Source organism: Pyrus communis, chromosome 2 (assembly GCF_963583255.1).
Source record: "Pyrus communis chromosome 2, drPyrComm1.1, whole genome shotgun sequence".
Lineage (NCBI taxonomy): Eukaryota > Viridiplantae > Streptophyta > Magnoliopsida > Rosales > Rosaceae > Pyrus > Pyrus communis.
Genome location: NC_084804.1, coordinates 8626710 through 8643113, shown reverse-complemented (window position 1 = coordinate 8643113; position 16404 = coordinate 8626710). Strand labels below are relative to the sequence as shown.

Sequence of the window (16404 nt, the reverse complement as noted above, 5' to 3'; positions counted from 1 at the left end):
ATGAAGCTGTGTAGGACCAAATGAAAAAGCATGCATGATGGAGATTGCTAGCCGCAGAAGTCTAAGCACAGCAATTAGTCTTTGGTGGAAAATTTATATGCCGCGAAGACTTTGAATAGTGAGTCATCTCCAGCGTCTGTTAGAGAGTAGAAAAATATCATAATTGACGACAACAAAATCCAAACAACAACAAAGACTCTAGTTTACAGCGACGAGAGGTAGAGAGACATAATTCCGATGTTTGTTTCAATAACACAGTGCAAGAATATTTGTAGAGAGAAATTTTTTGAAATGTCATATGAACTCTTACACATTTTTCAATTTGTTATACAAACTAAAATTTTAAGCAATTTTTCGTACCAACTTTCCAAAATCGTAAATTTGTAATCCCGTGCAAATTCTGTTAAGTTTTCCATCATGTGCCTCCATTCAATTTGTCTTCTCATTCTAACTCCGTTCAATTTGTCATATAACTAATATTGGACTATCATATTTCATTTCCCATAGTTTGGACTTTGGAGTATCCCTTAAACCAACATGACAGAGAACGGGTTATGTGACCGACTATGACATAGTAATTTGGCTTTTCTATACACGTTTTCCTCTGATAGTTGAAAACATTTATCCTACAAAGCTTTTTCGGAGAGTAATTCTCACACAACAAGGTTTGTCACACATTACTTTTTATTTCTAAATATTAAATTGAATAAATCAAACATAACCACCGAATGTGTAAGAGGTTAAAAAGGGTTTGTGTTTATCATTTCTTTTTCTTTTCCTTTATTGTGAAATTAGGAAACTATTTTTGAAAAAATAATTTTCACACTTTTTCTCTTCATCTATACTTTTTGTTTGTTCATGAATTTTGGACCGAATAAGATAGAGAAAAATCAAGGAACAAAAATAAGCTGGAGGGTGCGTTTGGGCAAAATCATTTATGACCTAGCAAGTAGTTACAATAAGTAAAAAAATATTATGTCTTTAGTATTACGATGATGTCCCTTCACATTTTAAAGAAAGTCCCATGTTTAAATCTCCAAATAATTATACTTCATCTACCATGTGAAATCGAGTAACTTTACTCCCTGAAACTCAAAATTCGTTATACTTTGACTTGTGAGATCAAAATCGAGTTTCAAGGGATGTAGCTAAAAATAAGCCTAAATAAAAATGTTATGGCATTTGATCCAAACTCGTTGGTCCTCCATCTTCAATCAACAACTTTATTTTCTCCACCGATCATCACTCCCTCGTCACCCCTTCCCTCTCCTTTCCTCCCACGGAGAAGAGATGCAGACGCAACTGTTGCATACAGCAGGTTTCAGCTAAATTTTTCTCTTCCCAAGTCCCAACCACAGCATGTAACATGTTTGGTCGTGGAACACCACCGTGCAAAGCCCTGGCCAGCTCACAGATAGCAGGTCATGGACACAATCATGTGATCTTGTTTAACGAATGCATGATGGAGTTTGCTAAGTCTTGGCACACCATTTAGTCTTTGGGGGAAAATCCATATGCAGCCAAAACTTTGAACAGTTGGTCTCCTCCAGCGTCTGTTAGAGAGCAGAAAATATATTATAATTGACGACAACAAAATCCAGACAAGAACAAAACAAGCAAACAAAGACTTTGAATTAAGGGTCTTCAGCTGGCAAGTCCATTTTACGAGTTGGCAAGTCCATTGTCGACACATCTGGGACCCGGTTCTGATGGGTAATAGAAATCCATATGCAGCAGAGACTTTGAATTAAGGGTCTTCAGCTGGGAACTGTTCATTTCTTGTGGTATAAACTTACGAAAATGGATTTAGATACGTTTTATATTTTGTTCGAGTGAAAATGGATATAGATGCATTGGGTTGAACAAGTTTCCAAGTCCGTCGCCTACACCGCACTTCCGGGTAGTCTCTACTTGGATACAACTGTTGTGTCGTTATTTACAAATTTTCTACACAACGAAAATGTTATTAACACACTCAAAAATCGTCATTGTCACACTAGTTGCCTTCTTATCTGTTTTCCACTATTGGGACACACACAGATTTTTCTATTGCATTTTCCGAATTCTAACGAAGCCGTGTAGGACCAAATGATATCGAATGCATGATGGAGATGGCTAGCCTAAGAAGTCTTGGCACACCAATTAGTCTTTGGTGGAAAATCCATGTGCAGCCGAGACTATGAATAGTTAAGTCTCCTCTAGCGTCTGTTAGGGAGCAGAAAATTTATCACAGTTGACGACAACAAAATCCAAAAAAGAATATCCGTTGCTGACAACAAAATCCAAACAAGAACAAAACAAGCAAACAACCCAAAAAATACTTAAAACAAGAACAGAAGCATTTGTTTGGAACTCTGGTTTGCAGCAACGAGTGGTAGAGAGACACAATTGATCCGATGTTTGTTTCAATAACCCAGTGCATGTATATTTGTAAAGCGAGATTTTTAATTTGAAATGTCGTACGAACTTGTACACATTTTTTAATTTGTCATATAAACTAAAATTTTAGTAATTTGCCGTACCAATTTTTCGAAATCATTAATTTGTAATCTTGTCCTAACTCCATTAAGTTTTCCATCCAAAATAAGTCGTGTACCTTCATTCAAGTTGTGATCTCACCCTAACTCCGTTGAATTTGTCATATAACTAATATTGTACACTATCATATTTCCTTTAGTTTGGACTTTGGAGTGTCCCTATGCTAATATGAAAAAGAAGGGTTTATGTGACCGACTATGACTTAGCAATTTGGCTTTTCTATACACCTATTCGTGTGATTGTTGAAAACAATTATCTTACAAAGCTTTTTGGGAAGAGATTTTTACACACTATCTTTAGTTTGCAACTCACTCCTCTTTATTTTTAACCATTGGATTGAATAAATCAAACAGAACCAACGTATGTGTGAGTTGTTAAAAAACGTGTCTTTATCATTTTCTTTTTCTTTTTTCCACAAACCAAATTAGGAAATAAGTCTAAAAGAAGATTTCCCACATTTTTTTTTCTCCATTCACACTTTTGTTTATTAATGAATTTTGGACAGAATAAAGTAGAGAAAAATCAAGGAACAAAAACAACATGAAGTGTGCTTGTGTGCGAAAATCATCTATGACCTAGCAAGTAGTTACAATTAGTATAAAAAGTACTATGCCTCTAGTATTCCGATGATACCCCTTCATACTTGTAAAGAATGTCACATGTTTGAATCCCAAGATAACTACACTTGACCTATTGTGTAGCTTCTGCCCAATTTCTCTTTTTTTACAAATAAAAATGTTATGGCATTTGATCCATATGCAACAGAGACTTTGAATTAATGGTCTTCAGCTGGGAACTGTTCATTTCTTGTGGTATAAACTTACTAAAATGGATTTAGATATGTTTTATATTTTGTTCGAATGAAAATGGATATAGATGCATTGGGTTGAACAAGTTTCCAAGTCCGTCACCTACACCGCACTTGTGGGTAGTCTCTACTTGGATACGACTGTTGTGTCGTTATTTACAAATTTTCTACACAACAGAAATGTTATTAACACACTCGAAAATCGTCATTGTCTCACTAGTTGCTTTCTTATCTGTTTTCCACTATTGGGACATACAGAGATTTTTCTATTGCATTTTCCGAATTCTAACGAAGCCGTGTAGGACCAAATGATATCGAATGCATGATGGAGATGGCTAGCCTAAGAAGTCTTGGCATACCAATTAGGGCTGGTTTGGTATTGCTGTGCTTTGAAAAAAAGCTGCTTCTGCTGTGCTGTGAGAATAAGCAACTGTGAAATAAAGCAGCAGAGTGTTTGGTAAACTTTTTTGTAAAAGTGCTTTTGAAAAAAAAAAAGCAGTATTATAGTGTTTGGTAAACTTTTATGTAAAACAGATGTGAAAAAAAGCCAGTTTTTCAAAGCTGGGTTTTGCAGCTTCTTGTTTTTGGCTTTTTTTCACCCAAAACTGTGAAAAAAAGCTGAAGCTGAATGTTTACCAAACACAAAAACAGCTCCCAGCTTTTTTTGATACCAGCTTTTTTCAGAATCACCTCAGTACCAAACCAGGTCTTAGTCTTTGGTGGAAAATCCATGTGCAGCCGAGACTATGAATAGTTAAGTCTCCTCTAGCGTCTGTTAGGGAGCAGAAAATTTATCACAATTGACGACAACAAAATCCAAAAAAGAATATCCGTTGCCGACAACAAAATCCAAACAAGAACAAAACAAGCAAACAACCCAAAAAATACTTAAAACAAGAACAGAAGCATTTGTCCAACAAAATCCACCAGACTTTTGAATAAATCAAACAGAACCAACGAATGTGTGAGTTGTTAAAAAACGTGTCTTTATCATTTTCTTTTTCTTTTTTCCACAAACCAAATTAGGAAATAAGTCTGAAAAAAGATTTCCCACATTTTTTTTTTCTCCATTGACACTTTTGTTTATTAATGAATTTTGGACCGAATAAGGTAGAGAAAAATCAAGGAACAAAAACAACATGAAGTGTGCTTGTGTGCGAAAATCATTTATGACCTAGCAAGTAGTTACAATTAGTAAAAAAAGTATTATGCCTCTAGTATTACGATGATACCCCTCCATACTTGTAAAGAATGTCACATGTTTGAATCCCAAGATAACTACACTTGACCTATTGTGTAGCTTCTGCCCAATTTCTCTTTTTGTACAAATAAAAATGTTATGGCATTTGATCCTTCCCTATCCTTTTCTCCCTACGGAGAAGAGAGGCAGCCGTAATCGTTGCATACAACGGGTTTAAGCTAAATTTTTTTCTTCCGAAGCCCTAACCACAGCATGTAGCACGCTTGGTCGTGGAACACCACCGTGCAATGCCCTGGCCACCTCAGACACAGCAGGTCATGAACATATTCACGTAAACTTTTTAAAAAGAAAGCACGAAAAACCTCTTTGACACCAATTCGATATCAAATTAAAAGAAAACATCGAATCCTTCCTTTCAAATTAACAATATCCAACAGCAAGCTAAATCTTTCCATTCAAAATTCAAAATTTCTGTCGAGCCAACAAAATTGTTATCCGGCCACAGCAACATGCGAAAACTGCGATTGCGAGCCACTCCCGCAACCAACTTAGTCTCAATCTATAGCAGCATTGCCAATTGGCCAGAAGATATTAAGCTATAGTAAGTTAATTACAACTATATCAACAACCTCTACACTTCCACAGAAGGAAGTAAATCACTCACCTAGATTGGCCCTAACACTAAAGCTAAAGTATATCAACAACCTCTACACTTTACGAGCCAGGGTCCTCTGCTTGGTCGCGTGCTGTACTACTTTCTCTTCTACAGGAAGCCCCTTCTTCCGTCTGACATCGTTAATTAGTTTCCTTGCAGTATTGGGAAGCACACTAGAACCATCATCAAGCTCCTCAAGTTCTTCTTCTGTCTTCGGTACAAAGAAAGGATCCTCTGGAAGTGCTTCCCAGTGACTAAGCACAAGAAGAGCACTTGTAGCACCAGCAGTCCATCTTCTAAGCTCATCCGCAAAACCAAAGCTTTCAGAAACAGGAACATATGCATGCACAGTGAACAATGGGGAGCCTTCCCGCATTTCCTCCTTTAAAACTCTAGCCCGCCTTCACCAAAGCACAGCGTACATGAAACCCAAATGCTCAGTTGTCGTGTTCAATTCACAGAAGTACATGGCTTCCACAAGCCGAGGCTTCTTTTGAAGCCCTACCTCCAAGAATATCTCCAAGTAAATCAGAACTATCTTCAAGTACTTTAGTTAAAGAAGGAGACACTTCCAGGCTTACCCTTGCAAATCTCTCCTTCAAATCTTCTATGCATCTTTCAAGATGTACCTCTCCTGCAGCAGACACAACATTTTCTCCCCTATCAGAAACTGTTACCCCAACAAATGGGTCAGCCCGGTTCAACAGCTGCAAACCCTTAGTCAGAAGCTAGATTTGGGATACTTCGTAACAAGCGGGGTCCAAGCCAGAGTAATCTGCTGCGTGCACCTTCCGACAGATAGGGTTGCTGCGCACAGCAACGAGGGCTTGAACCTTAGCGCTTCATACTCAACCAAGCACAACTCGATAAGGTAGAACCAAGTGTTCAAGCTGCAAAACAGTCCGCAAAGTAACAGCCTGTTAGCAACTTTGCTGTTATCTAATCCATATCAAGAACTAATATCCACTAGACTCTGGGATGTCAACCTCTTTCTTTCTTTCTTAGTACTGGTGTTAATCATTAATCAAAATTTATGTCTGTTAGCTTTAGAAACTACTGAATACCTTTGTTTCTGACTGAGCAGCCTTGAGAAATCTTAACATGAAGACATATGGAGTAGGTGCATCAAGACGAAACTTCAGCTTTTTCAGAAAGGCTTTCTCCTGAAAAGCAAAGACGGTGTTTATTTTAGGACAAGCGAAAAGGGAACTATAGAATGCAGCATTATTCATCTCATAAGATATGCACCAGGACATTTCCAGATTCTAACAAAACAGATATACTGAATTAATCCGAGTCTAAGAAAAGCACATACCATTCCAAGCACCTTTACTCTGGTGTATGTCTCAACTAAGATGCTAATTAAATTTTTGACCTGTAATTTTTCTTGTTGTAGATAATTAGAAAGAAAATCATGAAAAAATGCATATGAGTTGAGATATTGATATTTACCCTTGGATGCCAAAAGTCCTCATATTTTGATGCCAACAAGAGTGCAGTGATACCAACTAACTGCATGTCATCCTTCTTAATTGTAACTTGGGAAAGATGTTGATCGAGCAATGTCACCAGGAGACAGTTTCTTGCATTAACTCGAATTTGTAATGTACCTGTTCCGGATGAACAAATCAAGGGGATAGCCAGCTATTAAACATCATGAAATGTAAAATTGAACAAAGCAAGACAAAAAGGAATACAAAAACATCATAGTTCATCAAAAGGTTAAATCGGTACTTCAATTAACCAGTTGACCAATATGCCTCGCATATGATGAGTAATGCCTGCCTGAATCGACATAAAATTTTCTGGAGGTGGATTCTGTGCCTGCAAGTTAAAGACAATTTTAACAAAGCCAACAAGTCAGAATCAGAACTACACTAAACCTACTATCTTACCACACTAAGATGAAAACAGTGGTATAGAGACATCATAATCATTACCTCAGAAACCCAGTAATACTGATAGATCTCATCAACATAATCGAAAACTTCCAGTTGATTGCAATCGTCATCAATACTTGGCAGCTCTTCTGCCTTCAAAGCTTCAACACGGTCCTCTAGTAACCGCAAATAGGGCCAAGTGTGAAAGTAGTTCACGAGTAAGGAATAAAGGCATCAATAGAACACGGTAAGCCCCAACCTTTGATCCAGTCATCAATAGAGATGTGTAAGATCTCCTCCTATTTGATTTTCTCCTGGAAATGATAGTTGAAGCACTCTGGCTGCAGTTGGCTTCAGATGGGAGCTCTCCCTGAGTGGCTTCATGCTTAACGTTCTCAGGAAGAGAAGTAGCCACTTTTTCAGTTTTGGATGAAGTTGCAGTAGCAGAAACTAATTTGTTTGCACATGATGCACCCTTGGATTTCAAAGTCCTTTGCGACTCACGAACCTTCAGTGTGGACAGAGTTGGCCGGATTGTAATAAAATTAAAGGGAAGATAAATAGAACTTACATCTACTTCATATAGATCTAACATGCCAAGAAACAAAGTCAGGATGATGCCGTAGTAATGTAAAGCAATCACTCAGGCGAAGTACTAAATTGAATGCACTGCCGTAAAGCTTCAAGTTGATGCCAAAATGGTTGCATGTTAAGCAATAACACAAGTCAACAGATTTCAGGACCAAATGACTTCAAAAAAATTGACAGATTGTTGAAGTACTGAAAGTAAAATATGGCGACACAAGTGAAATTGTTTTACTGTCTGAAGTAGACAAACTTGAGCAACTACATTTCAGAACTGGTTAAACAAAAAGACACATTAATTCTTTTTTCTCATTTGAGGAGGAGGAGGGACATGAATTCTATTTCTGATTAGACTTACCCTGACCGAATTTCTTGGCAATACACGGACATTTGAATTACGCTAACCCCTGCAATCTCAAATCACATCCAAACTATTAATAGATAGAAATATCAACCGTGTTTCAATAAGACATAAAAGCTTAAATGATCATTCAACATAAGAGACATTCAATGAATTTGAAAGTTAATGAATGTAGTAATTCAAACTATAGTAGTAAAGAAGAATAAAATGAATACAGAAGCCCATCAAGAGTAAAAAACAATGTGACTAAACCTAAAACCAAATTCTCCAATGCAGCCATTCGAAATCTATATGCTGCAACTTTCACGACCAAAAATTGTATTCCCATGTAGCATTATAATATCAATTCGTAGTTACCAGGGGGCAAGAAAAATGATAAATTTTCCTTTTCCAGGACCATATTAGAAAGATCTAAAAATAACTGGGAGGAGCCACAAGTTTCATAAAATTTGGGGTGAACTGCAGAATACAAGTTCTTTGTTGTACTCCCTTATAGTTTTACTTTTGCATCTGCTGTTATTTGCTTTGAGTTCTGAAATTGACATATTAGTCATGCCTGAAGTGAGAACAAACAATCCTATCCATAAAATGCAAGAAAGACGCTTCCATTCCATTCATTCAGAAGCAAAAAGAGGTTTAAAGGAATATGCACCAGTATCAGCAAAACCTTTTAACTAAATTTAAGCGGGATAGAAAAGTAGTAGTATGGATCACTGTCACTCACATAATCACAAAGATATCACTCACTCGATTCCTCAACAGATGGCTCCTCGTGGTATCGTTTACTCTAGGTACTACTTTCTTTCCAACCGTAGCCTTAATTGTATTCAAAAATGCCATTTGGTCAGACATCATGTGCCACGCACTTGTCAAATCTTAAATATTCACGGCATCTTACCATAATACCCTCTTTTTCCTTCAGAATTTCTACCAGCATTTTCCTACAAGCAGGAAAGCAAAACATATAAATGTCCAACTTGAAATCCTACTCCTGTTAAACTGAACCAAGGAACATTATTATAATGCATGACATCAACCTTCGGAATACTTGCTTCCTCTGGGTTGACCTTTAGCACCAGCAATGATTTCCTTTAAAATGGAGAGAGGAAATAGAAAATATATCAATAACAGATACAGATCTTATCCGCAGTGAATAAACAAACATGTCTGCAGGTCAGACATGTTATCAGCTTAAGTGAAGTATTTGAAGTCCTCCTGAAAAAAAAGTTATAAGTTTAATCAAGGGTCTTTATATGTTTAGTTTCATAAGCATATGAGCCAGATTAGAATATTTCAAAAGCACAACAAACAAATTGCGGCACAATTTCTAATTTCTTATAAAGAGGGAAAACAAGGGTGGCTCTGACCTGCCATCTGTAACAATAGATTCACGGTTTAGATCCATAGCCTTGGTCCTTTGATTCTCTGAAGGTGCCTTCAACTCTTTAATAGCTACAGTTTATCCATAATAAAAAAAATTTCAAATGGTACAATTGAATCCGGGAAACCATACCAGCATTTCTGAAGTATTAAAGCTTTCCCGCCCTTTTCCCTGATTGAAGTAACACAAAAATCAATTCTTACAATTGGAAGAACAACAATATATGAAATGATTGGCATTGATACTCGCTAAGCTTGTCAATAAAAACAAAACCCTGTCTTTGTGTTGTCAAACATAAAACGAAACAGTGGAAAACAAAAACTTAGTTGACCTTCAAAAAGAAAAACATGGACAGGAAGAAAACTTTTTAAGTTTTGCAACTTTTGTCCAGTTTGGGGGTAGAACTATATGAAAACTAACTTGAAGTACCCTGCTTAAAGGCTGTAAGTAACTATGAGATCTTTGAACCACTCATATGAGGGCTCTTTTGTTTATTTTCAGATTACAAAGAGAAATCTACTTAAGTCAGTAGAACAACATACTACGCAATCATGTAAATAAGAGAGTTTCAAGGAAAATGCATGCTAGGATTTAACATTCTTACCAGGAAGGGATATCCTTGATGATAAATTCACAGTCTTAACGCCTGTACCCACTGAAACCCTACAAAAATACAAAAGAATACAATACTACATTAAAACATAAGCAAAAGCAAAGGATCTCGAACCTACTCACACCTTTGCTAACATCTACAGTTATATCAAAATATCAAAAGAATATTGAACTCACAAGCACGTATAGGTATCATAATATCAAAATGCATAACGCTGCAAAGATTTAATCCTCTCACCTTTACCGCTCCTGCATTGAAGATGGCCCAAATTTAGAACTTCTTAGCTCAAAATCCAAAAATGAAGGAACTATATGAGCAAATGAAAAGGTACCAACTTTCTTTTAGAGGCATCACCCCCAACAATCCTAGAAGAGTTGCTTTTGCCATTGCTGACATCGGCCAATGCTCTTCTTCCAACATTTGCATTTGCTAAGAAAAGGACAACAAAAATTTGAAAACAGAACAGATTCAAAATGTGTAACTCAACTTTGCATAACAAGTACAGTCTGGTTGAACCTTACCTGCAAGAACTACCAAGTATGCCTTTTTGCTTCTCTATACTTTTCAAACCAACCTTGATAACAAAACAATTTATGGATAGCAGTAAATATCTAATTAAAACAAAAACTCCTTATCACACGAAATAACACTCCATCCTAATCCACCTCAAAACAAGCAGCGGAATAAGGAGGTCGTTAGTTACCTTTAAAGAAGCTGTATTCTCCACAGCCGATACTTTGTTAACTGTTGCATCACTACCGAAATTAAACGCAGCATACAGATATAATTCCCCTGAACAATCTAGGCAATTGCCAAGAACTTGCAGGAAGTGGGCAGATACAGCTAATATCTAATACTTTTTGGCCTCTACTTAGCTACATCATTGTACAATGCTCCCATTCTATTTGAATTGTTAGCACAGTTTGCATACAAATAAAAATCCCAAGATTTAAATTCTGGAAGGAAGGCTTAGTTGATTTTAGTTCTAAAACAACTTAGACATTGATTAAAACCATAACATTCGATAATCGATATGAAATTGCACAAATTTAAAACTACAATTACCCGATCCCGGCATCAGCTTTGGCAGCGTCACTTTCTGTATAAACCTTAAAACTTGAGACACCAACTGTTTAAAATATCAAAAAACAATGTCAGAAGTAAATAAATCACCACCACAAGAACTTAAAACCAGCAGAAGAACCAAGCACGTGAGCATGTTGAGTTTTCTTCTCCCACCCGATTCTGTCCTATGCCGAATTCTGGCTGAAAATTACGAAAAACCAAGCAGGGTTTCGCAGATGTCAGAACTGATTTCATCCAAAGGAAAAACCAGAGAAAGAAATCAAAGAAAGTTATCCGGGAATCGAAAACCTTTATGGATTTTTCCGACCTTAGCAGCCAACATTTTGCTTCTCTCTACAAGTGTCGTAGTGCTCTGCCGATGATCCAATTTCTAGAAAAAACCGTGAGAATTTCAATCAGTTCAAGACAAAATTCACGAGAAAGCAACTTCCACAAAAGAAACCCATAATTGTACGAACAGTAATTCAAATTTCAAAACGCAGTCCTAACTGAATTGATTTTTCGAATAAATTCGATTTCTCTAGAATTACATGGAAACGATAGTTTGTCGATAGATTTGTAGGAGGAAGCGTACCTTAAACGACGTCATTTTGGAGATATCTCTTGCTCTTCTCGGATTCTGATCTTCGGAGATGGAGCGGAATGTGAACAGTCGACCGTTGCAGAGGTCTGAGTCATCTCGTTAAATCGGCGATCTTTATTTTCGTTTTATGAAATAAACGCGATTGTACGTTACTACCCCTTCCCTAATTTTTTTGGTTTATGCGATTGATAAGTACAAACTAGAAATTTTAATTAATTCCAAGTTAATACATAATTGTTTGTGGGAACATTTATTGAAAGGTAGAATTTTTTTTATTCAATACATAAGTTGCAAGTCCCATAAACCAAATACAAAGGAAATCACAAATATACGTAGTACTATCAAACATAAGAAAACATTCTTTGAAAATAAGCCACTTTCAATGTAATTGCTAGTGCTACCTTGTCTTTGATGTTGTCTAAGAACTGAAAATATGCATACCTCCATGATGTCTTTAAGATCAATGTGCCGCAAACCCCCCAAAAGCCTACAATAAAGCCAAGTATCATGCTAACATAGAACCACAACTCATCATTTCCACCTTCATTCATGTCTTTTGTATCCTTAGATGGGAAAGTGTCATCTCCAAGGCACTTAGTTGAGAAAGGAACACCGCATAGCGATGGATTTTCCATATAAATGGACGGATCAATGAGCGTTTGAAGCTGGTTTCCTGAAGGAATTCTTCCAGACAAGTTGTTGTAAGACAAGTTCAAGTGGGATAGTGAGGTTAAAGATGACAAGCTTTGAGGAATCTGTCCTGAAAGGTGGTTGTGTGAGAGATCAAGTGTTTCAAGCCAATGCAAGTTTCCGATCTTGGAAGGGATCTTTCCAGTCAATTGATTCCTAGACAAGTTCAAGGTACCCAATAGAATGAGGCTAATTATTTCTTCAGGGATTTCACCTTGTAAAGTATTTGATGAAAGATCAATGCTCTTTACAAGATATAGAGTATTATTGTACACAAGTTCCCTTCCTTTTAGTGTCAATGTGGTTTGCTCATCAAAGACATCAAAAGTATCATCTGATGTATATGAATCATTGACCAGCGAAGCCAAATTACCCAAACACCTGGGAATAGTACCTGAAATGTTGTTGTGACTAAGGTCGAGGATATGAAGTTGTTGAAGATTGCACAGTTGTTGGGATATATGTCCACTAAATTTGTTGGACCGTAATCGTATCATATTCAACATGGATACATTTAATCCTCCAATCCACCGTGGTATTTTGCCAAATAACTTGTTGTCTCCAAGATCAATACTCCTCAACCGAGAACAATTTTGCAAGGAATTTGGAATTTCACCGTCAAAATTGTTGTTGTTGAGCTTTAATACTTCCAGTGAAATTAATACCCCCAATGATGTGGGAATATTACCCGAGAGATTGTTTTGACTAACATCTAGATACCTCATATTGCTCCCCACACTCCATGCATGACAAAATTCTCCGTGAAATTGATTGCTCCTTAGAGACAAGATTCGCAACTGCTTCATGTTGTAAACAAAGGGAGGAATAGTGCCATTCAAATGATTCTCAAAAAGAGACAATTCTCGCAATTGCTGCATGTTACAGATAGAGCGAGGAATATTGCCATTCAAATGATTCTCAGAAAGATACAAAGAATTCAAATTGGGCATCATCTGGTCAATATTGGAGGGAATTGGCCCGAAAAAGGAATTGCTTTGAAGATCAAAGTTAGTGACCTTAGTGGCCGACCAAAGTGGGAGTGGGCCGTCCAACTGATTATGACTCAAGTCAATCAACTCCAATTTTGGAGATTTCAAATTGGATGGAAGGTTTCCACGAAATTGGTTGTAAGACAAGTCTAGTTGGATGAGTTGGGAAGATATCTTTAACAGCCAGTCCTTTGGTAAGGAATCCGAGATTCCATTACCACGAAGATTGATGTCTCTCAGTTCAGTTTGAGATTGAAACCATATCCCAAAACCGGGACCTATATGACAATTTATGATATAAATTGTGTGGAGCTTGAATGGAGGAACCCAATCATACGCCATGTCGAAAATGAGGGACGTGTGGTCGTATCTGCCTCCTGCTCTAAAATCTTGTAACCGGGTAAGATTTATGAAATGGGCTTCTGTTAGATTGCCCTCCCAAGGATTAGAAGACAGATTGAGGGAAACTAGCTGAGAGAGTTGTCCCAAACTTTGTGGAATGGAGCCGTTCATCATATTAAAAGAGAGGTCTAAAGTTTTCAAGAATGACAAGTTTCCAATGGAATCTGGAATTGAGCCCCCCAAAGCGTTTCCACGAAGGTTGAGATTCTGCAAACTTTTAAACATTCCTAAGGAGACCGGCAGTTGGCTTCTCAGCTCACAAAAAGACAAATCTAGTGACTCTAATGCGATATTTGAACAATTTGAGAAACTTCTCCAAAACTCTTCAAGCCCTCCACTAAATTTGTTCAAAGAAAGACTTAAGACCTTTAGCTTGCACAAATTTCCAATGACTTTAGGAATTTGACCTTTTAAGCCTGTATTAGATAAATCAAGGTGTTCCAGAGATTTGAAGTTTGCAAATTCACTTGGGAAAGGATCACCGAAATGATTCGAGGATAGATCAAGTGTTAGGCTGGTAAGATTAAAAAGTGATGTCAAGTTAATGCTCTGCAGTGAGAGTGAAATGCTTTCAATTTGGCAATGAGATAAGTGTAACTCTGCTAATGAAGGAAGCATATTAACAGCATACGCCCAATTGACTCCTGTGGTGCTAAGATCCACCCATCCGAGGTCAAGGTATTTTAGAGAAGAGAGGCGAGACAGCCAATTCAAATTTCTGGAAGATGAGAGTTGATTCCTCCCAAGGTCAAGAAAATTGAGGCTTGACAGGTTACCAAGAGAAGGGGGAATCTCTCCTCCAAATGACGCAGAGGAGAGATTGAGATATTGCAAACTTTTAAGCTCCCCGAAGAACTTAGGAACTTGAATGCTATAAAAATCATTACGGCTTAGGTCCAGGTAATTTAAATGTTTCAAGCTCAACAGAGAAGCATTTATCTTACCTCCCAATTGAGCCTTTCCATAAGCCGGATCATCATAGGAATAGGGATATGGATTCCGGAGGTCCATCTTCACAACCCGACCAGTCTTGTTGTTGCATGACATTCCTTCCCATCGACAGCAATCGTGACCCACCCAAGAGGAAAGCCTGCCAGAAGGATCAACAAGATGTCGTTTAAAGATGAGAAGCGCTCGTCTTTCTTCGTCGATGCATGAATTTGTTTCCACACTGCTTGAAAGTTCACCACCGGCCAAACAGAAACAGAGTTTAGTAGTAGTCTGCATGTAAGAAGACGCCAAAAGCAAAAGAAGGAAATAGTGAGCAATACTGAGGTGATAGTGGGTATCCATTATTACACAATTTTCTTTGCTATGCTTTGGTGATGATGATGTTTAGCTTCTAAATTCCAAAATTTATAGGAATAGATTATCGATGCAGATCGGGGAGTTGCAACGAAAGTTGTCTGATGGATAAAAGAAAAGAGGGCGGGTCTTCACAACCCATTCTACAAGTTGGCAAGTCCATTATCGACACAGCTGGGACCTAGTTCTGTTGGAGCAGCGGAGACTTTGAATTAAGGTCTTCCGCTGGAACTGTTCTTTTCATGTGGTGTAAAATTTTGAAAACGGATTTAGAATGTTTTATATTTTGTTCAAACGATAACGGATATAGATGCGTCGGGTTGAACAAGTTTGCAAGTCCATCACCTTCACCACAGATGCTGGTAGTCTTTACTTGGATATGACTATCGTGTCGTTATTTACAAATTTTCTACACAACGAAAATATTATTAACACTCTAAAATCGTCATTGTCACACTAGTCGCTTTCTCATCTGTTTTTCACAAATGGGAAATACATAGATTTTTCTGTGGAAGTTTCCGAATAATAATGAAGCCGTGTGGGACCAAATGAAAATGCGTGCATGAGGGAGAATCCATATGCAGCGGTGACTCTGAATATTAGTCTCCTCCAGCGTCTGTTAAAGGAGAAAAAAAGAGCTGAAAATACATCATAATTGACGACAACAAAATCCAGACAAGATCCATCCATGGTCCATTGCGGACAACAAAATCTAGACGATAACAAAACAAGCTAACAACTGAAAAAAAAAAAAAAAAAAAAAAAAACACTTAAAAATAAGAACTGAAACATTTTTTGTAACTCTGGTTTAATACTGTATGAACTTGTACATCTTTTTTTAATTTGTCATGTAAACTAAATTTTTAAGCAATTTGTTGTGCCAATTTTCTGAAGTCGTTAATTTGTCATCTTGCCTAAATTCCGTTAAGTTTTCCATCCAAAATAAGTTATATGTCTTCATTCAATTTGTAATCTCACCCTAACTTTGTTTTATTTTTCATATAACTATTGGACTATCATTTTCCCTACAGTTTGGACTTTGGAGTGTCCCTTAAGGCAACATGACAGAGAAGGGGTTATGTAACCGACTATGACTTAGCAATTTGGCTTTTCTATACACGTTTTCGTGTGATTGTTGAAAATAATTATCTTACAAAGCTTTTTGAGGAGTGATTTTCACACACTATTTTTAGTTTGTGATCACACTCTTCTTCTTTCTTGTGTTTATCATTTTCTTCTTTCTTTTTTCCTTTGTTTTGTTATGAAATCAGGAAATAATTATGAAAAAAGATTTCCACACATTTTTTTCTCCATTCATACTTTTGTT

The 16404-nt window shown here is 37.1% G+C and overlaps 2 protein-coding genes and 1 pseudogene across 2 annotated transcripts; all 3 read right to left on the bottom strand.

The window, feature by feature from the left end:
- Positions 1 to 4983: 4983 nt before the first annotated feature.
- Positions 4984 to 11697, bottom strand: LOC137724680 (putative cyclin-B3-1; annotated as a pseudogene).
- Positions 5255 to 5578, bottom strand: LOC137724681 (uncharacterized). The gene has a single exon (XM_068463414.1). The coding sequence runs from the start codon at positions 5576 to 5578 to the stop codon at positions 5255 to 5257; it is 324 nt and encodes a 107-aa protein (XP_068319515.1).
- On the bottom strand, positions 7190 to 15065 carry LOC137724445 (receptor-like protein EIX2). The gene is made up of 12 exons (XM_068463187.1): positions 11683 to 15065; positions 11397 to 11478; positions 10726 to 11288; positions 10544 to 10596; positions 10358 to 10451; positions 10199 to 10270; positions 10014 to 10072; positions 9396 to 9580; positions 9066 to 9243; positions 8753 to 8969; positions 8026 to 8074; positions 7190 to 7590 (listed from the first exon to the last, which is right to left on the bottom strand). The coding sequence occupies exon 1, from the start codon at positions 15063 to 15065 to the stop codon at positions 12033 to 12035; it is 3033 nt and encodes a 1010-aa protein (XP_068319288.1). The 3' UTR covers positions 7190 to 7590; positions 8026 to 8074; positions 8753 to 8969; positions 9066 to 9243; positions 9396 to 9580; positions 10014 to 10072; positions 10199 to 10270; positions 10358 to 10451; positions 10544 to 10596; positions 10726 to 11288; positions 11397 to 11478; positions 11683 to 12032.
- Between the last annotated feature and the right edge of the window lie 1339 nt (positions 15066 to 16404).